The 20,332-nt window shown below is 54.3% G+C and overlaps 2 protein-coding genes across 4 annotated transcripts; one reads left to right on the top strand and one right to left on the bottom strand.

Annotated features, from left to right (window-relative positions):
• The first annotated feature begins 8,214 nt into the window (after positions 1 to 8,214).
• SMIM29 (small integral membrane protein 29) lies at positions 8,215 to 10,966 on the top strand. The gene is made up of 5 exons (XM_043450289.1): positions 8,215 to 8,351; positions 9,643 to 9,826; positions 10,009 to 10,034; positions 10,292 to 10,397; positions 10,539 to 10,966. Exons 2-5 carry the CDS (start codon positions 9,716 to 9,718, stop codon positions 10,602 to 10,604), a joined length of 309 nt encoding a protein of 102 aa, XP_043306224.1. The 5' UTR covers positions 8,215 to 8,351; positions 9,643 to 9,715; the 3' UTR covers positions 10,605 to 10,966.
• A 123-nt stretch (positions 10,967 to 11,089) lies between these two features.
• HMGA1 (high mobility group AT-hook 1) lies at positions 11,090 to 20,129 on the bottom strand. Of its 3 annotated transcripts, none has more exons than XM_043450285.1 (6): positions 19,973 to 20,129; positions 19,591 to 19,710; positions 16,268 to 16,445; positions 14,421 to 14,504; positions 13,790 to 13,840; positions 11,090 to 12,432 (listed from the first exon to the last, which is right to left on the bottom strand). In XM_043450285.1, the coding sequence occupies exons 3-6, from the start codon at positions 16,400 to 16,402 to the stop codon at positions 12,379 to 12,381; spliced, it is 324 nt and encodes a 107-aa protein (XP_043306220.1). In that variant the 5' UTR covers positions 16,403 to 16,445; positions 19,591 to 19,710; positions 19,973 to 20,129; the 3' UTR covers positions 11,090 to 12,378. The 3 variants fall into 3 exon arrangements, with proteins under 3 accessions (XP_043306220.1, XP_043306222.1, XP_043306221.1); XM_043450287.1 differs by having other exon boundaries at positions 16,301 to 16,445; positions 19,973 to 20,128; XM_043450286.1 differs by lacking the exons at positions 19,591 to 19,710; positions 19,973 to 20,129 and adding an exon at positions 18,549 to 18,685.
• Between the last annotated feature and the right edge of the window lie 203 nt (positions 20,130 to 20,332).

Genomic DNA, 20,332 nt, shown 5'->3' with positions numbered 1-20,332 from the left:
AGATGCTTGCTCCTTGGAAGGAAAGTTATGACCAACCTAGATAGCACATTAAAAAGCAGAGACATTACTTTGCAACAAAGGTCCATCTGGTCAAGGCTATGGTTTTTCCAGTGGTCATGTATGGATGTGAGAGTTGGACTGTGAAGAAAGCTGAGCGCCGAAGAATTGATGCTTTTGAACTGTGGTGTTGGAGAAGACTCTTGAGAGTCCCTTGGACTGCAAGGAGATCCAACCAGTCCATCCTGAAGGAGATCAGTCCTGGGTGTTCACTGGAAGGACTGATGCTGAAGCTGAAACTCCAGTACTTTGGCCACCTCATGCAAAGAGTTGACTCATTGGAAAAGACCCTGATGCTGGAAGGGATTGGGGGCAGGAGGAGAAAGGGACGACAGAGGATGAGATGGCTGGATGGCATCACCGACTCGATGGGCATGAGTTTGAGTAAACTCCGGGAGTTGGTGCTGGACAGGGAAGCCTGGCGTGCTGCGATTCACGGGGTCACAAAGAGTCGGACACGACTGAGCGACTGAACTGAACTACTAGCGTGTGAGATGAGTGCAAAGTACAGTAGTTTGAGCATTCTTTGGCATTGCCTTTCTTTGGGATTGGAATGAAAATTGACCTTTTCCAGTCCTGCGGTCATTGCTGAGTTTTCCAGATTTGCTGGCATATTGAGTGCAGCACATTCACAGCATCGTCTTTTAGACGATATCGGGCGCGTTAAGGGTGGTATGGCCGTAGATAGCATCGTCTTTTAGGATTTGAAATAGCTCAACTGTAATTCCATCACCTCTATTAGCTTTGTTCGTAGTGATGCTTCCTAAGGCCCACTTGACTTCACATTCCAGGATGTCTGGCTCTAGGTGAGTGATCACACCATTGTGATTATCTGGGTCATGAAGATCTTTTTTTATGGTTCTTCTGCGTATTCTTGCCACCTCTTCTTAATATCTTCTGCTTCTGTTAGGTCCATACTATTTCTGTTCTTTATTGAGTCCATCTTTGCATGAAATGTCCCCTTGGTATCTCTGATTTTCTTGACGAGATCTCTAGTCTTTCCCATTCTATTGTTTTCCTCTATTTCTTTGCACTGATCACTGAGGAAGGCTTTCTTATCTCTCCTTGCTATTCTTTGGAAGTCTGCATTCAAATTGGTATATATTCCCTTTTCTCCTTTGCTTTTCACTTCTCTTCTTTTCACAGCTATTTGTAAGGCCTCCTCAGACAGCCATTTTGCTTTTTCGCATTTCTTTTTCTTGGGGATGGTCTTGATCCCTGTCTCCTGTACAGTGTCACGAACCTCCATCCATAGTTCATCAAGCAGTTTATTAGATCTAGTCACTTAAATCTATTTCTCACTTCTACTGTATAATCATAAGGGGTTTGATTTAGATCATACCTGAATGGTCTAGTGATTTTCCCTACTTTCTTCAATTTAAGTCTGAATTTGGCAATAAGGTATTCATAATCTGAGCCATAGTCAGGTCCCAGTCTAGTTTTTGCTAACTGTATAGGATACTCCTTCCATTATTGAAATTAAGGTATTGAAATCTCCAGCTGTTAGTGTAGAGCTGTCTGTTTCTCCCTTCTGTCAATGTTTGCTTCATCTATCTTGGGACTCTGTTGTTGGTGTATGCATGCATGCCAACTTGCTTCAGTCGTGTCTGACTCTCTGTAGCCCACCAGGCTCCTCTGTCCATGGGATTCTCCAGGTAAGAATACTGGAATGGGTTGCCATGCCCTCCTCCAGCAGATCATCCCGACACAGGGATCGAACCCCTGTCTCTTGTCTCCTGCATTGACAGGCGGGTTCTTCAGCCCTGGTGCCACCCGGGGAGCTCTGTTCTGTGTATACGTAACTGTTAAAGCTTCTTCATGAATTGACCTTGGTATCAATATAAATGCCCTCCTTTGTCTCTAGTAACAGTTTCTGACTTAAAATCTATTTTGTGATGAGTATAGCCACTCTGGGTCTCTTTTGATTATTCTTTACATAGAATATCTTTCCATTCTTTCACTTTCAACTTATTTGTGTCTTTGGGTCTAAAGTCTCTTGACTGCAGCATATACTTGGATCCTTCCCCACCTCTTTTCATTCCAATCCCAAAGAAAGGCAATGTCAAAGAATGTTCAAACTACTGCACAATTGTACTCATTTCACATGCTAGCAAATTAATGCTCAAAATTCTCCAAACTAGGCTTCAATAGTACATGAACTGTGAACTTCCAGATGTTCAAGCTGGATTTAGAAAAGGCAGAGGACCCAGGGATCAAATTGCCAACATCCGCTGGATCATAGAAAAAGCAAGAGAATTCCATATAAAAACATCTTCTGCTTCATTGACTGCGCCAAAGCCTTTGACTGTAGATCACAAACTGGAAAATCCTTCAAGAGATGGGGAATACCAGACCTCCTTACCTGCATCCTGAGAAATCTGTATGCAGGTCAAGAAGCAACAGTTAGAACCGGATATGGAACAACGGATTGGGTCCCAAATAGGGAAAGGAGTACATCAAGGCTGTATATTGTCAACCTGCTGCCAGACAGGATGAAGCACAAGTTGGAATCAAGATTGCGGGGAGAAATATCAATTACCTCAGATATGCAAATGACAACACCCTTACGGCAGAAAGTGAAGAGGAACTAAAGAGCCTCTTGATGAAAGTAAAAGAGGAGAGTGAAAAAGTTGGCTTAAAGCTCAACATTCAGAAAACTAAGATCATGGTGTCTGGTCCATCCCTTCATGGCAAATAGATGGGGAAACAATGGAAACAGTGACAGAGTTTATTTTCTTGGGCTCCAAAATCACTGAGGATGGTGACTGCAGCCATGAAACTGAAAGACGCTTGCTTCTTGGAAGAAAAGCTATGACCAACCTAGACAGCATATGAAAAAGCAGAGACATTACTTTGCTGACAAAGGTTCATATAGTCAAAGCGATGTTCTTTCCAGTAGTATACATGGATGTGAGATTGGGACCATAAGGATAGCTGAGCGCCAAAGAATTGATGCTTTTGAACTGTGGTGTTGGAGAAGACTCTTGACAGTCCCTTGGACTGCAAGGAGATCCAACCAGTCCATCCTAAAGGAAATCAGTCCTGAATAGTCGTTGGAAGGACTGATGCTGAAACTGAAGCTCCAATACTTTGGCCACCTGATGCCACTCACTCATTGGGAAAGATCCTGATGCTGGGAAAGATTGAGAAAGTAGGAGGAGAAAGGGACGACAGAGGATGAGATGGTTGGATTGCGTCACTGACTCAATGGACATGAGTTTGAGCAAGCTCTGGGAGTTGGTGATGGACAGGGAAGCCTGGCGTTCCACAGTCCATGGGGCGCAAAGAGTCAGACATGACTGAGTGCCTGAACTGAACTGAGCTGAATGATTAGTGATGTTGAACATCTTTTCATGTACTTACTTGGCCATTTGCATGTTGTCTTTGGGGAAATGTTTATTCAAATCTTGCTAGATCATTTAAAAATCCATTCTGCTTTTTTTGGTGAGTGATAAAATATACATAAAATTTACCATTTTAATAATTTCAAACATATAATTGAGTGGCATAAATTCATTCAGAAATTATGCACTGTAACCAATCTCTGTCTTTTAATTAGTGAGTTTAGTCTATTTTCATTTAAAGTGACTACTGATATTGAGGGACTTACTTCTGCCATAGTACTGTTTTCTATATTGTCATCTTTTTTGTTCCTCAGTCCTCCCAGTACTGCCTTCTTTTGTGTTTGATTTCCTCTTCATTTCCTTTTCTATGTATTTCCTACTTATTTTTTATTGGTTACCATGGTGATTACAATTACTATCCTAAGATTAAGAGTTGATTTATCATCAGAAACCATGAAGGCCAGAAACTAGTAGAATGGTATGTTTAAAGAACTGACAGGAAAAGAGAAAATCCTGTCAACCAGTAATTCTATATCCATAAAAACTGTTAAGGAGAAGTTCAGACATTCCTGGATAAAAAAAGCTGTTGTTGTTAGTAGACCTGCCCTACAAGAAATGCTGTGCATATATGCTCAGTCACGTCTGACTCCGTGACCCTGTGGACTGTAGCCCACCAGGCACCTCTGTCCATGGGATTCCACTGGAGTGGGTTACTATTTCCTCCTCCAGGGGATCTTGGTGTCCCAGGGATTGAACTGGCGTCTCCTGCATTGGCAGGCAGATTCTTCCACCAATAAGCCACCTGGCAAGCCCGAGGGGAGTCATTCTGACTAAAACCAAAAGTCACTGGATAATTCAAAGTCATATAAAGAAAAAAAGTTCACTGATAAAGGTAACTACAAAGTAAAATAAAAGCTAGTATTATTGTATTTTGGGTACGTAACTCCTCTTTAATTCGTATATGGTTTAAAAGAGAGATGCATAAAACCATAATTATGAATGTGTTAATATGCATGCAATATATAAAGATGTATTTGTAACAATACCAACTTAAAGGGGGACGTGGAATTGAATAGGAGGAGTTAATGTATGCCATTGAAGTTAAGATGGTATAAATTCAACCTAGAGTCCTATACATTTATTTGTCTCTTAAGTGTGCTTTGATAATTTGTCTTTGTTTCCATGTATTTTCCATTTCAGCTAAGTTACTGAATTTATTTGCAAAATGTTGTTCCCAATATTCCCTTATTATTCTTCTATGATCTGTAGAATCTGTTGTGATGTAGAATCTTTCATTCCTAATACTGGTGATTTGTGTTTTCTTTTTTCCTGACCAATCTGGCTAGAGGTTTATCAATCTTGTTGATTTTCTCAAGAAGCAGCTTTCGGTTTCATCGATTCTCTGTTTTTCTGTTTTCTATTTCATGGATTTCTGCACTGCTGCTGCTGCTGCTGCTAAGTTGCTTCAGTCGTATCCGACTCTGTGCGACCCCACAGACGGCAGCCCACCAGGCTCCCCCGTCCCTGGGATTCTCCAGGCAAGAACAGTGGAGTGGGTTGCCATTTCCTTCTCCAATGCATGAAAGTGAAAAGTGAAAGGGAAGTCGCTCAGTTGTGTCTGACTCTTAGCGACTCCATGGACTGCAGCCTACCAGGCTCCTCCGTCCATGGGGGTTTCCAGGCAAGAGTACTGGAGTGCCATTGCCTTCTCCAGGATTTCTGCACTAATCTTTGTTATTTTCTTCTGTATACTTTGGTTTCAGGTGGAAGCTGAGGTCATTGACATCTTTTTTTAAATAGATATTTAGTGCTAGAGATTTCTGTCTCTAATAGAGATGTCCCACAAATTCTGATACATTGCATTTCCATTTAGCTCAAAATAGTTCCTAATTATTCTTTGATCCAGAGGTGTGTTATTCATTTTCTAAGTATTTATGAATTTTACAAGGATCTTTTTGTTAACGATTTCTAATATAATTCCACTGTGATCAGAAAACATATTTTGTATGACTTGAATCCTTTTTATCGAGACTTGTTTTATGGCCAAGAATATGATCTTAAGACTATGTATCCTCCTAGTGTTACGTGGAATATTCTGTAAATGTCAATATTCTATAAATGTCAAGTTGGTTGATAGTGTTGTTCCAGTTTAATTCTGGCTGATTATTTCTCTGCTTGTTTTATCAATTATTCACAGTAGTATTGAAATCTTTGACTAAAACTGTGATTGTTTTTTCTTACAGTTGTATCCATTTTTGTTTCATGTATTTTGAAGCTGTCTTATTGGGCACGTGAACATTTAGAATTGGTCTATCCTCAATTAATCGTGTCATTATGAATTGACCTTTTTTTTAATCTCAGGTAATATTTTCTGCTCTGCAATCAAATTTATCTGATTTTATTACAGCCCTCCCAGCTTTCTTTTGACAAGCATAAACAAGGTGTGTCTTTTTGCTTTTATCCTGTTAGAGTCTTTGTAGTCAAAGTACATTTCTTATGGGCAGCATATAATTGGGTCTTACTTTTTTATCCATTCTGACAATCTCAGCCTTTTCATTGGTTGTTCATTTTATTATTTTTTGGCTATTCGTGGCATGCAGGATATTAGTTCCTTGACCAGGGGTCAAGCTCATGTCCCCTGTGGTGGAAGTGGGGAGTTTAAATCACTGGATCACCAAGGAAGTACCTTAACTGTGCTGTTTAGACCATTTACCTTTACTGTGATTGACAGAGTTAGGTTTCAGTTTATCATCCTATTTGTTTTCTGGTTCTCTCATCTGTTCTTTGTTACCCTTTCCTCTTTTTCTGCCTTTTTTTGGATTACTTGAGAATTTTTTATTGTATTTTATGTTTTGTTGGCTTATTAACTTATTAGTATTAATAAAAATGATTAATTTTATGGTTTACATTATATGGATTTAACCTACCACAGTTCATCTCATCACAGGAACAAACCAGGCCTCACACACAATCCCAGAGCAGCTGCCAGCACAGAGCTGTCCAGGAAGAGGGCCCCCCCACTGGGGCCCACTCTGCTTTCCCCTTGCGGATCACACCAAGGGCCTTGGGAGGTCATCACACCACGCAGAACCTCGGCTTGCTCCTTTGTAAACTGAGGTCATCCCACCTGCCCTGCCTACCTTGGAATGGTGTTCTGTCCTAGGAATAAAGACCCCATGCCTTTCCACACACTAGTCTAGCTAATGCAACCACTAGGGCTGCTCCTAGGACCACTAGACTCTCAAGATGTGTGGGTGGAAATACTGAGAATGGGAACAAAGGTTGAGTGTGTGGGCAGCCAAGGGCCCCTGGGTTCTAAAACCTACCGCTTGACCCCTACTTCCCTGGAAGGTGGGGGAGGCCCTGCCTGGGGAGGTGCCTCCTCCCTCTGCCCTCCTCACAGAAGCCTGATGGGCGGTCTCCCTACTCTCCAGACCCAAAACCCGGAGAATACCAGGAAATCTGCCTGGAGGCAGACCCAAGCTTTTCTCTCATTCTTTCCCTTTATCTGATTCTCCATCACAGTCAGATGGTGGTATCTGGAGGCAAGAGGCGAGCTTCCACCTGTCTTCTGGTTCCTAATCTGGTCATCTCTGCACCAGATCTGCTCTCATCTAACCACTTCTGGAAGGACTTGAGAAGACTGAGGCCTGACCAGACCAAGTAGCTCAACCACATCTGGGCCATTGGCTGTCTCTGGCAAGCACAGGGTGACCCAGGGAATTCCCTGGCAGTCCAGTGGTTAGGACTCTCTGCTTCCACAGCCAGCGGCACAGGTTCCATCACTGGTGGAGGAACTAAGACTCGGTGTGCATCCTCCGACTGTCAAAAAAGAATAGGGGGAGGCACACCGCCCTGAGGACCTAGGAGGATCTCAACCTAGCTCAGCTGCCACAACTTTTATGTTCTGGGTGTTTTCTATTACCCGCCAATCTGGAGTTTTCCCAATTGCATGTGATTCTGATGAGGGAGAGAGAACTGTAGGTTTACCTACGGTTGTAAGAAATAAGGGAGATAGAGCCCTTCTACACTTGGCCTAGCTTCCCCCCAATGCTAACTTTTGCAAAACTATAACATGATTCACCATTAGGATACTGACATTGCTAAAATCCACCGATCTTACTCAAATTTCCCCAGTTAAGTGTGTGACATTTTAATGATCAGCCCACGGAAGCTTCGACCTAATCTTAACCTACTTGGCAAACCTATTGTGACGCAGAGGGACATCACCCCACTGGTCCCTTTTTTTTTTTTTTTTCGGTGCCCCAGAAAACCGGAAAGAGGTTAACAGGGAAATTTAAAATTCAGGGCATGCTATGTGTGTGCTAGGCCCCACTCATGCCATCGTTTGCTGCCTGCAGCAGCCTGTTTTACCAACACGAAGAGTAATAAGTAAGGCGCAGGGAGGGAGGGTGGCTGGGCGCGAGGTTCGAGGCCGGGCAGGGGCTAACCTAGGCCCACCTACACACTCTGAGCACAGCACAGACGGGCAGTCACGCCGCGAGGAGACCTAGAGGGCTCCACAGACATTAACGGAGGCCCCACGGGGCCTGCGATGCACATTAGAGCAGCACCCAGATCCGACCAGCAGGGCGAGGGGCGCGCGCGCGCCACGCCCCGGCCCTGCACGCGAGCTCCGGAGCGCGGCCGCCCCGGGGCCGCCCCGCGGGACGCCGGGAAGCCGCACGCCCCGCCCCGCCCCGCGCCGCCGCGCAGCCCGCGGCTGCCCCCTGCCGCCGCGGCGTGGGCGCTGCAGCCCCGGTTGTCTCCGCCTCCAGATTGGCAGCTCCGGCAGTCTCCGGGGCCGGCTGCCTGCGGCCATCGGATTGGCTGCACCCCGATACCGCGGCCCCGCCCGTTTCCCCGGGTCCTTTGATCACGCGCCTGCTGGTTCTTCCGGGGCCCGGGAGCCAAACGAGGGCGTTCCTTTCCGGGCTGCAGCGGCGGGAGGTAAGGCATGGCCGGGTTGCATGGGCTGCAGAGCGCCGGTACAAGTCCACGCCTCGGGGTGTCGGGATTCCAGGATACTCGGGTCGCTGTGCGCCCCCCTCACGTTCTCCTCCCCTGGCTTGAGCCTCCCAGCGCCATGGGAACTACCTCCCGCTCTCCCTTGCTGGTCCGCATCCTAGGGTCGGCCTGTCACCCTCCCTACCTCGGAATGTCCCCTCGACCACGGGACGGGCGTGCGACTGGGAGAGTCCGGAGCCCCCATGGGCACCGAGACAGGCGGCTCAGCCCTTAACCTCCGATGGAAACCCAGGCGAACCGGGGTCACGGACCTCGGGGCATCTGCGTGCAGCCACCCGTGAAGAATCTCCTTGCATCTGTCATGGGAGCTGACCCTCTCCACTTCCGCCTGTCATCCCAGACCAGGAGGGGAGGGACCCGGGCGGAGCCCCGAGTGAGGACCAGGGGGAGGTGACATCACCTCGCAGATGCAGCCCAGCCCTGCCCACTGGTGTCCACCCTGGCACAAGACCAATGAGGGAGAAGGCGCCCAGGTTCTATGTCTGGAGTGACACCAGGGACAACGAAGGCCTGGGACCTATAGCCTGAAGTGTGGGCACTGGACTAGGATCGAGGCTGGGGGTAGGGGGGAGATGCTCCTGCCTCTCCCCTTGACTGCAGTGAGGACCCCATATTTTAACCTAATCTCTCCATTTTGCTTCAGTGGATAGCTTCTGGCAGCCCAGTGCTTCAGGAGGAGGGGGCAGGAGCTGGGGACCTCCACCTAACCTTCCTTCAGTAACTAGTATCTGCAAATGTTTGGCCAGCACCAGCACCTGAGTGACAGCCCCACCCTGGGCAGCACTCGGGCCTGGGTCTGGCCTCCCCTCCGTGCCCTTCACCCCCAGGATTTGCTGAGAGTCACTGGAAGGTTCAGCCCAGCACACTGACCTGGAAGATGCCCCCCTCCCCTTTCCGGACCTGACCTTAGTTTTCATGTATTATTACTATCTCAGGGAGGGATCCAGAGCCTGGCTGTCACCCTGGGTGGAATTGACAACCTCCTTTCCCCTCTTCGGGCTTCCCTCATAGCTCAGTTGGTAAAGAATCTGCCTGCAATGCGGGAGACCTGGGTTTGATCCCTGGGTTGGGAAGATCCCCTGGAGAAGGGAACGGCTACCCACTCCAGTATTCTGGCCTGGAGAATTCCATGGACTATACAGACCATGGGTTCGCAAAGAGTCGGACATGACTGAGCGACTTTCACCTTCACTTTCACTTTCCTCCTCTTCAGGGAGCCCAGGGGAGGCGCCCTCCCGAGGCAGTACTGCCCATGCTGACTACCCGGCCCTCCGGCTGCCGATGTCATGAGTAATACCACAGTGCCCAATGCCCCGCAGGCCAACAGCGACTCCATGGTGGGCTATGTGTTGGGGCCCTTCTTCCTCATCACCCTGGTCGGGGTGGTGGTGGCTGTGGTAAGAAGCCTCCACACTCGTACACACCCCCCCAACACTCTGGCTAAGGCAGGGGCGCGTGGGCCCGGACCAGCCTGTACACAGCATCTGTCATGGGAGAGGAGGGTGTGGAGGTGGGTCCCTGTCCCCCCGTGGGCCATCCTGGGCTCAGCCGCCTCCGCAGTGCTGTGTCTCTGTTACAGGTGATGTACATCCAGAAGAGAAAACGGTGAGTGTCCCCGCCCTGAGTGCCACCCCCGCTGCATTCTGCTTAAAAGTCCTTCCCATACGATCTGAGACCCCCCTCAGTCATTCTTAGACAAACCTGGAGTTCCCTGCATGCCACTGTTAGCTTTTTTCCTACCCAGACGTGTGTCCTTAGAGCTCTAGCATACCCTGAACGGCACCCACTGGAGGTGCCCTGTCGGGGGAAACGGCTGAGCAGGGAGGTGGGGGGCCGTGGCTGAGCACCCCCGTGCCCCCCAGGGTGGACCGGCTTCGCCATCACCTGCTCCCCATGTACAGCTACGACCCTGCCGAGGAGCTGCACGAAGCCGAGCAGGAGCTGCTCTCAGAAGTGGGGGACCCCAAGGTGAGCACTCGGGGGGGGGACAGAGAACCAGCAGGGGTGGGCCTGCTCTCCTCACAGCCCTGAAGCCAGAACCTGCTTCCGCCGGGGCCAGTCAGGCCCCTCCCTCCAAGCTGTGCTGTGGCCTGGTCTCCCCTGCCACAGGTGGTCCACGGCTGGCAGAGTGGCTACCAGCACAAGCGGATGCCCTTGCTGGATGTCAAGACGTGACCTGAGCCCTCCGACCCCGCCCCTCCCCGCAACCACGGGATCCTGATCCTCCAGGGCCCCGCAGTCTGCTGCTCCCCCAGCACCCTTCCCTCCAGCCCGGCTCCTAAGCCCCGCAGAGCCGCCAGCCTCCATCGGACCCACCTCCTCACTCAGTCCTAGGCCTTCAGTCCTTTGTGGGATGAGCCTACCTATCACCCACTCCCAGGAACTAATGAGGATGTTTCTTCCTGGGGTAAAAGGGTGGCTGGAATTGGCAGGTAGGGATTTGCCCTCCCAGGCTTAGCTTTGGAGCGGTTCCCATGGTGACAGGGCCTAATGTATATTCAGTATATATATTTTGTAAATAAAATGTTTTGTGGCTAGGGGTGTAGTTGATATCTTCAAGAGGGGCTTACCTCTTGTGCTTTCTCTTTTTCACTCACTCACTAGAGAGCCTTGGTTTCTACCCTTCCCTATTCCAGGCACCCACCACAGAAAAGACTCAGTCCAGAAAAGGATATTTTTTTATTCAAGTAACTGCAAATAGGAAACCAGAGGGGAGCCCCAGGCTGGGACAAATAATGGCTACCTCCTCCCTGACAGAACAGGTGGAGAAGGTGGCCCCTACACCTGACAGTCAACACGGGCCCCCCCTCTCTGCTGCAGCATCCTAGGGGCAGGACCCCACCTTCCCTGGGACTGGGGGAGTCTGTACCCAGCCTGCTTTGCTCCAGGCCCCTTCCCCTAAGAGCTTCTTGGAGGAGGGGGACGTGGGCAGAGCAGGAGGCAATGAGGATGGACATTTGGCGCTGGTAGCAGCAGCAATGACGGATGTCTAAGAATGAAACATTTAACAAAAAACAACACAACTGTCCAGAGGTAGTTTGTGAACAGAGGAAAGATGGAACCAGAACCTTGGGGGGTGGGGAGGAGCAGGAGGGCGGGAGTGGGCAAGACTAGCTCCTTGTTATTAGTGCCCCGAGGCAAGGAAGGAGGGGAAACTGAGGCCTGGAGCGGAAGCAGACGGGGTGGGGAGTGGCTCCAGCTCGCCACAAGTGGCTGCTGCAGGGAGCCCAGGCCTCCTGGGCCTCACCTGGATAAAGGGGACTCTTTCCATCATTGCAACGGGATTCCCGGGTGAGGGCAAGGTGGGCTGGAGCCTGCCTAGAGCTGGGAGGGGGCTTACATTCCTACCTTCCTTCCTGAGCCCCCAAGAGGGTGGCCCCACCGAGTGTGGGGACGAGGCAAGGCGGGAAGGAGATGGGGTGTGAGCCACCCCTGGAGAGACACAGGTCGGTCGGGGATGGTGGGGGTCATCTCTGGGCGGTCACCCCTCTCCAGTGGCCGCACCTGCTGCCGCTAGTACAGTGGAGTGGGGCGTGTCCAAATGAGACGATGAGATGGGGCTTGGGCCCCTTTTAAGGCCAGGGGAGCCCTCTGAGGCCCCTTAATGGGAAGCCAGAGGCGAGAGGCAGAGGGGATCCCCAAACCGAGAGCCCAGCCAGCAAGGCCCCCACCACACAGGGAGCAGGGGTGCAGCAGTGCGGGAGCGGCTAAGTGGAAGTCAGCTTTGTCTGGGAGGGTGGATGTGGCAGGTGGGTGAGGGGTCGCTGGGACCTGAAATCAAAGGGAGCAGCTCCCCACTCAGGCCCAGGGACCCTGCAGCGGCTGGTGTGCGGTGTAGTGTGGCGGGGAGGGTGCAGGTGGGGGGCGGGGAGGGCCTGGGGGGGCGGGAGCAGAGCGGAGCTGTCCAGTCCCAGAAGGAAACTGCTCCTCTGGAGGGAGCGGGCGGCGGTCACTGCTCCTCCTCTGAGGACTCCTGCGAGATGCCCTCCTCTTCCTCCTTCTCCTGCGGGGCGGGCAGGGACATCAGGAGCATGCCAGGCCCGCCCCCTCCTCCGCTGCCGCCCCCAGAGGCCAAGCTCGCCCCCACCCACCCCCCCTGCACGCCTGGCCTCTCCAGAAGGGGGATGAGTCAGGGCTGAGTGTGTGGGTGACTCAGCAACCTCTACGGCCCAGTTTCATTCATAAAAAAGGAAGAATTTAAAGGGAGGGAAAAAAAAAAAACCCGCACACACGCTGCTCTCACACACAGCCAGGCCCCTCAGCCCCCAGGCCCAGGGGGGCAGGGGGCTCCTGGCAGAGCCCAGGGCACGCCTGGGCTCCTGTTGGCGAGGAAGTGCCTGGTCCTGGGGAGGGAGATGGTGGCCAGGGAGAGGAGAGGGGAGGGCAGGGGTGGCTGCAGGCTGCTGAGCCCCCTCCCCGGGGGACCAGGTGGGAACCAGGTGGCCTCAGCGGCCTGCAGGGGCAGCTGCTGGGCGGTGGAGGGGCCACGGCCGCGGGCTGACCCCAGGCCAGGGCGGGGAGCAAGGGGAAGTGTGTGCCGGCCGGGGCTCACTCACTGGGCGGGAATGTCGGGACACCACACAGGGCCCCCGTGCCAGGCACAAACTCCAAAACAACCCGTTTCCTGTTACTCACTCTTGGGGCCCTGCCAGCACCCCAAGCCCCCCTCAGCCGGTGGTGGCTCAGCTCACACAGCTCGAGGAACGAGCCGCGGGAAGGACAGGTTGCGGGGAGGACAGGGTGGGAGGGCCCCGACTGCAGTGGCGCCCCGGAAGATCTCTGGGCTCAGCCCGCTGGCCGCCGCTCCCAGCTGTCTGGGGACCCAGATGGGGGTGGGGCCCCCATGAGGAGCAGCGTCCACAGCGCATCGAGCCTCAGCTCCCACCCAACGGGCTGTGATCCACCCCCCTCCCAGAGTTGAGCTCCTCTACTGCTGCTGCTTAAACCTCCCTCCTCCTCCTCCATTACTACAATGGGTGGGGGTGGGGTGGGGTGGGGTGGGTGGGGTGGGTGGGTAACGATACCATGTGACCTCAAGGTGAACCAGAAGCAGGGGAAGGAAAAGATAAGAACCACCCCCAGTAAGGCAGGGCAGGGAGCCTGGCCTGGTTTGTACCCGGGACCCCGCACTTCTCATGGACACAGCTTTTCAGAAGCCCTGGGCTGAGGGCCAGGAGTGTGGGGGCCCTGGACAAACCCCTTCCCCTCCCCAGGCCTGGGTGAAAATGTGAAGTCACAGCGCTGCCGGCCCTGCAGGTCAGGGAGAGCTGTCTCCTCTGTGGGCACAGAGGATGGAGCATCACTCACTCTCTAACAAGTCTCCCCAGAAGAACTGAGCTGCCTCTGCCCCAATCACCTACCAGTTTTTTGGGTCTGCCCCTTGGTTTTCTCCCTGGAGTTGTGGTGGTTTTCTAGATGGTCAGAGAAAAGATCCACTAAGTCAAAAATGTCCCTGACGGAGCCCACCCCATAACCAGTGCCCTGGATGGTGAGGGAAGAGCAGGGAGGGGTGGACCCACCTTCACCGGCTCATGGCGGCCCGGGACTCCCACCCTGGCGGGCCCACCCGAGTCCAGCTGGTGATGACTGGCCAGCCACACAGCCCCCCCACCCCAACATACACACACGCCCCCCCCACTCCCTCCTCCACCCATGACTCAAGAGGATATGAGTCGTGTCTTAGAAAAAATAAAATAAAAAACAAAACAACTTCTCTGAAAGGCTGATGCCACTGTGAATCTGGCCTCCCTCCTCGTTCCTGCAGGAGCCAGGGGACCTCCCGCAGAGAAGGTGACAGTCTCAGCCCAGGGCGGAGTTGCCCCCTTGCTCCTCCCTCCCAGCTTGCCTCTGCAGACCAGGAAACCTTCCCCACTGTTCTGGGCGGGCCAAGGCCCATCACCACCCATATGCCAGAAGCAGGTGCAGAGAATGAGGAAAAGACCAGGCCTCCCACGGCTGCTGTTAGGGCCAAGGGCCCCCCGCAGGCCTCACCCGGGTCTTGGCGGCACCCTTGTTTTTGCTCCCCTTCGGTCGGCCCCGAGGTCTCTTAGGTGTTGGCACTTCGCTGGGCTCCTTCTGTAAAGACAGATGGGAAGATGGGAAGATGCGGAAGCCCCTGCCCCGCCCCCTTCAGGACAGAGCCCTCTGCCCCAGCCCAGCAGCGGTCTGCCCCACCTCCGGAATCCACAGGAACCCTGGCAGGTGACCCTTGGGATTCAGGTTCTCCACCTGACTCTTTTGCAAAGCCTTTCTGCTAGCTTCTCTGTGACAGCAAAGACACCAGAAGGCCTCTGGGAAGGGTGTCATGGGGGCAGAAAGACGCAAGGCCGCTCTGTCCACACCCCAGCTCGGCCTCTGACCAGCTCTCGATCTTGGGCCAGACGCTTAATGAAAACAGGACAAGTCTCCAGCACTGGGCTGTGATCACTGCCCACCCCACCCCCACCCCCGCCAGAAGGCACGGATGCAGAAGAGGGGAAAGGATGCCCCCTTCCCCTAGAGGGAGCTTCCAGCTCTACCTGCAAACCAGACTCCCTCCAGGTTACCTCCTAGGGAGGAGTTATGTCCACATCTTCGAACCCCAGAGACCCCTGCCATTTGGGCCACTGAAACTTTAATAAGCCTGAGACTGAATAAAAAGCTGCTACATAATGCACAGAAGCCGGACAATAAAGGCCCATCAGCGGTGGTTTCCCAGGGCGGCTGCTCGTGGGCTGTTCATTGCCCAGTAACCCCACACCCCTTCTCTGACACCCCTCACTGAGAAGCCCACAGGCAGCAGGGGGAGGCAAAAGGAATCGGACTAAGGGGGTGACTTTTCCACACGTGAACAGGGCTCTGAAAGCAGCAGATGAATTCCACTGCCCGTGAGACTCCTCACAGCTCTTGAAGAGTTCAGAGATCCCCAATGGGGGCGGGGGGCGGGGGTGCCTGCTGGACGAGGATCAGCTTCAGTTCCTTTCCCTGTCTCTCCCCCAGGAAAGGGAAGGAACGGGGCTTCACCCACAGCTGCCTCTCAGAGAGAGACCAAGGTCTCCACCACATAACAGGTGGCCCACACAGCCTGACTGGTCAAGCTCCCTGGGGCGCCCGGAACCAGGGGTCTGCCACCAACTCCCCAACGTTTTAAACTTTCTGGGCTTTCACAGAACCAGGCAAAGTCCAATGCAGGGTCACTCAAGGAAGCCCACGAACAGGTGCTGGCCCAGAAACTACTACTGCCCCAGGATGAAGAACTACAGAAACGGATAGTAACTATTAAGTAAGTTAACAGAGTGCCATCATGCGCACTGCTGGGCTTACACATGTAAACGTTCATGTTTCTATAATTCATCTTTATTGTTGTTTAGTTGCCAAGTCACGTCCAACTCTTTAACGACTCCAAGGACTGTAGCCTGCTAGGCTCCTCTGTCCATGGGATTTCCCGGGCAAGAATACTGGAGTGAGTTGCCGTTTACTCCTCCAGGGGATCTTCCTGACCCAGGGATCGAACCTGCATCTCCTGCTTGGCAGGCAGATAGATTCTTTACCACTGAGCCACCACACTTCAATTCACTGATCCACAATGGACTGGAAATAAAGGGTGAATGGTTTACCAGTGTAAGCTCCGGCCTGCATGACTACAGGCTCACTCCTGGCTTGAACGTTCTGACCCAGGTTCGGCGCTCCCTTGGGCCACACTTCTCTCCTGGGGTCTCAGGCACCAGGGATGCCGTGTGGGGAGAACACATGTATACAGGAATGATGCCGCACCCTGTCAGTCCTGTTTTCACCTGCCAAGATGCCGGGCACCTCCCTAGCCCAAAGAGGTAAACCGAGGCGAAGGTTTGGTCACCCACCTGACTCCCTACCAGCGCGGTCCCAGGACTCACCGGAGGCTGTTTGCGAGGCCGGCCCCGCCCTCGCTTCTCAGCGCCGTCCTTTTCCTGCTTGGAGGCCAGGGGCTGGCTGGACTTCGAGCTCGACTCGCTCATCTTCCCTCGTCAGCAGAGCAGGTGAGGAGCGACGACTGGGATGCTGGGAGGCGGGAAAAGTGTTTCAGACAAAACTTCTTGCATTAGCCACCTCCAAACCCTCACCACTCCCGCCCGAGAAACGCCCGGCAGGAAATTGCCTGCTCCCAGGGATCCCCAGGACTCCCACCCTGGCCTAGGGTTGCCTGCCCAGCCCAGCATGCAGGCCGCAGGGTGGGGCTGGGCCGTTGGCCCTAATCAGCGCCTTATCTCCCGCTCAGAAGGGCTCTTTGTTGCCCTGCCACCCCCACTCTTGGCCGGGCTCAAGAGCGCAGCCAGCCCAGACCCGGCCGTGGGTGAGGCCGCCCTGGCTGAGGTGTGGGTGAGATGGTCCTCAGACTGCCAGGGCCCTCCCGTCCACCATGCTGCCCCTTCTCTTTTAAAAGCAAGCCAAGCCTGGGTAGCCCGCGGGGAACAAGGGAGGAAAGGTGAGCAGAAAATGAGCCCTGCACATCTATCTGGCAGCCATGCCATCAGTCCCTGGCCACCTTGTCCATAGCACTGCCCAGGGCCCCACCATTTCTCTCTGCTTCCCTCTCCCTGGGTTAAACCTTGGAGGGTCAAAGATGCGGACAATTTGGGAAATGGGGGCTAAAACTGCAGTGGGTGAGGTACGGGGAGGAAAAGAAACCACCCAGAGCTGAAAGGGAAGTCTCCTCTTCCCCACAGCCTGCGCCCACCCACCTGGAGTCAGACGGGATGCTTCTCTTTGATGCTTCCTCACATGAGGGGCAGGAACTTCTCCAACTGAGAGGGAGAAGATGCTAGCTGACCCCCTGAAGCCCTAGGAGGGCTGATCCTCAAAGCGCCCTGGTCCTTTTCTAGCATATTCCCTCTTCTTAAGAGAACTGTCTGGACTTAATCAGTCCTACAAATACAGAATTCATGTCAAACCGCTCTCTGCAAGGGGCACCTGCACCTGTGTTTGGGAGACTCTTCCAGAGGCTGAGAAAGGGCAGCAAGGGACCCCCACTCCTAATCCTCCCAGTTATTATCCCCAAGTTACAGACAGATTTGTCCAGGGAGGCTGCCCTTGGCAAAGGGTGGGCCCAAGTGGCTCCACTTCCGGAAAAGCCCCTCAACCTATAAAATGGGGGTAATGATGCTCCTCCACCTGTCTTGCCTACGTCTGCAGACTGCAGCAAGAATCAAACCAGGTAAAAATTAAAAACACTTAAACAACTGAAAGGTTCATTCCAATCAAAATGAGAACTAGAACATTTGAAAACGACTCTCCCTTTTCAGATTCAGACTATTTCCAATTTTAACCCAAAGAGAGGAAAGCCTGGTTTTTTTTGCAAACTTCTGATTGTTAAGAGGGGCCTGAGGCCCCTGATCCTCAAGTATTGAAATGCTCCAGACGGCGAGACTTCGTCTGGTAATTATTCCATTTCATAATATTTCAGACTTGAAGACCCTTTTAAACAAGGTGGTTGGTGATTTATCCTGCTCCATCATTAGTGGCTTGGCCTGCTCTGTAATTACAGGCAGTGATTAGAATCTTACATTACACCACAGATCCCCCTTCAAAACTAAACATCAAAATTAATCAGCTAAATGAGCGCTGACCTCACATGAGGTTTGCTGGAGGCCCCCTCAGAGAGGGGGTTCTAGTTGGGCGAAGCCAGCCCCTAATCCCAGAAGGCCCAGCCCAGCCCAGCCTTCCTGCGGACCCTGTTGAGTGCTCTGGTGTTTCCCCCACTTCTTGCTGCTGGGGACCCTTTAATCCGCTCACCCCACCCCAGATCCAGGCCTCCATGAACTGCATTAAGGCCTGAGGCCCTCTCTGGTGAGACCAACAAATGCTTGTCTCTTCCACCTGTTTCTGAACATCAGGGAGGCCTGGCTTGGTGAAGCCACGTTTGAGGCCCAACTCAATCCTATCGTCGGTAATAAGCCTTTTCGGGCCTCAGACTAGTCCCCTCCACACAATGTGGGCTCCACAAACGCTAAGGTAATCCGTGGTCATGACTCTAGAAAATCACCATGGGACTGCCTCGTTTCCCCCAAAAAAGTAGCCTAGAGGAAGGGTTGATGAGGTGCCCAAGGTCACAGAGCAAGTTGGAGTGGGTTCCTGGCGACCCTTCTCGCCCGCCAGTTTCCTTACCCGCCTAGGGACTGGTAAAGCCCCTGTCGCCCCTACTCCAGACCCGGGCCCAGGGTGACTCTGCAAGTGTCTGCGCCCGGCCGTTGCAGGTCGGCCGGAGGGACGAGTGGCCGGAGCGCGCGGGGGGAGGGGCGCAGGCCGCGGGAGCAGGCGCGGGAAACCGGTGCACCCCGACCGCATGCACCGCCACGAGGGTGCACCCAGCCCCACTTCCTGCCAGAGGGGGCACCCAAGCCCGCCTTGGGGCAGGAAACCTGGCGCGCGCGGGGGAGAGGAAGAAAGCCGCCTCTCTCCGCGCCCTCCCCGCAAAATAAAAGCCCCAGTTGAAAAAAAATGAAACGGGGAGTCAAAGGGACTAGTTCCAACAGAGCCCAGCAAAGCAGAGAAACCAGTTTGTGGGGGCGGAGGGCAGGCCGGGCCCCGGGGGCTGAAGAGGCGCAGGCTGGGCCAGAGGTGGGGTCGGGGTGAAGCCCCAAACCCAGGCCAGGGAGTCGGCCTCGGCTGCGGAGCGAACGCCCGGATAAAAGGCCGAGCCCGGAGTTCAGGCCGAATTGCGGGGTTCCCGCCCACCCACCCCCCCACTTAGAGAACTTCCCCAGGCTGCGGGGCCGCCGGGCCCCCGGCTCTCCCGCCGCGCCCCAGCCTGCCCCTCTCCCCGCCCCCACGGCACAGGCCCGGGCTCGGGCTCGGGCTCGGGCGGGAGCGGCGGCCGCGCGAGGTGCACCGAGAGCCGCCGGGTGCACGACTCGCGCTCGCCGCAGCCGCGCGCCCCCTCCCCCACCGCGCGCTTCTCCCGGGTCCCCGCCCCCCGCACGGCGCCCGCGGCGCGGGGGCAGGGGTGCGGGCGCCCTCCCCGCGCCGCCGGGCCCCGCCGCCCGCCCCCCGCGCCGCGCGGCCCTCCCCCGCCGGCGGCTCGCGCAGCCCCGGCCTGGGAATAAAGCCGGAGGCGCGCGCTGCAGCCCCGGGGCGGCTTGCAGGAGGGGGCGGCGTGCGGCCGCGGCGCGGGCGCCCCCCTCCGCCGCCGGCCCCGGGACGGACTCACCGCGAGCTCGGCTGCCGGCCTGCGGTGCGCGCTCCGAGCTGCCGGGAGCGACGGTGCTGGGCGCTGAGGACCGGCCTGGCTCCGCCGCCGCCGCCGCCGCCGCTGGTAGCAAATGCGGATCTGAAACCGGGAGAGAGAGCAGAAGCGCTCAGAGGCCGCCGCCGCCGCCGCGTGCTCGCCGCCCTGGCCCCCGCGGGGTATTTATATGTCACATCCAGGCCGGGGGGGGGGGGCCACAAAAATATTCCACCTCCCCCGAAGGATGGCGAGGGGCAGGAAGCTAGGCACGGCCCGTGCGCGGCCTCAATAAATAAATAATTTATTTAAATGATAGATATTTAAAAAAAAAAAAAAGGAGCCACCGGAGGGGCCGCGAACTCACGCCTTCTTGGAGCCGCGCCAGGGCCAGAAATAGCCCGGGCTCGGAGTCCCAATTAGAGGAGCGCAGCCCCGGCTCAGGGGAGCTTAAAAAGAGCGACCCAGGGGCAGGGGGGACGGGCCCGCCCGCGCCAGCCGTGTCACCGGGGGGGGCGGGGCCATGCAAATGAGCCTGGGGATTTAAAAGGGCGGCCGCCCGCCGCCGCCGCCGCGCGGGTGGGTGCTGACGACGGCGAGGGCCGTGCGGAGACGGGCGTCTGGGGGCGGGCGCGCAGGGAGGCCGGGCCGGGGCCCAGAGGCTGCGGCCCCCTCCCCGCAGTCCCAGGCTGGCAGACGTGGGGAGCTAATGAGAGGGGTCGCCAGG

Source organism: Cervus canadensis, chromosome 28 (assembly GCF_019320065.1).
Source record: "Cervus canadensis isolate Bull #8, Minnesota chromosome 28, ASM1932006v1, whole genome shotgun sequence".
NCBI lineage: Eukaryota > Metazoa > Chordata > Mammalia > Artiodactyla > Cervidae > Cervus > Cervus canadensis.
This window is presented reverse-complemented; position numbering and strand designations above follow the sequence as displayed.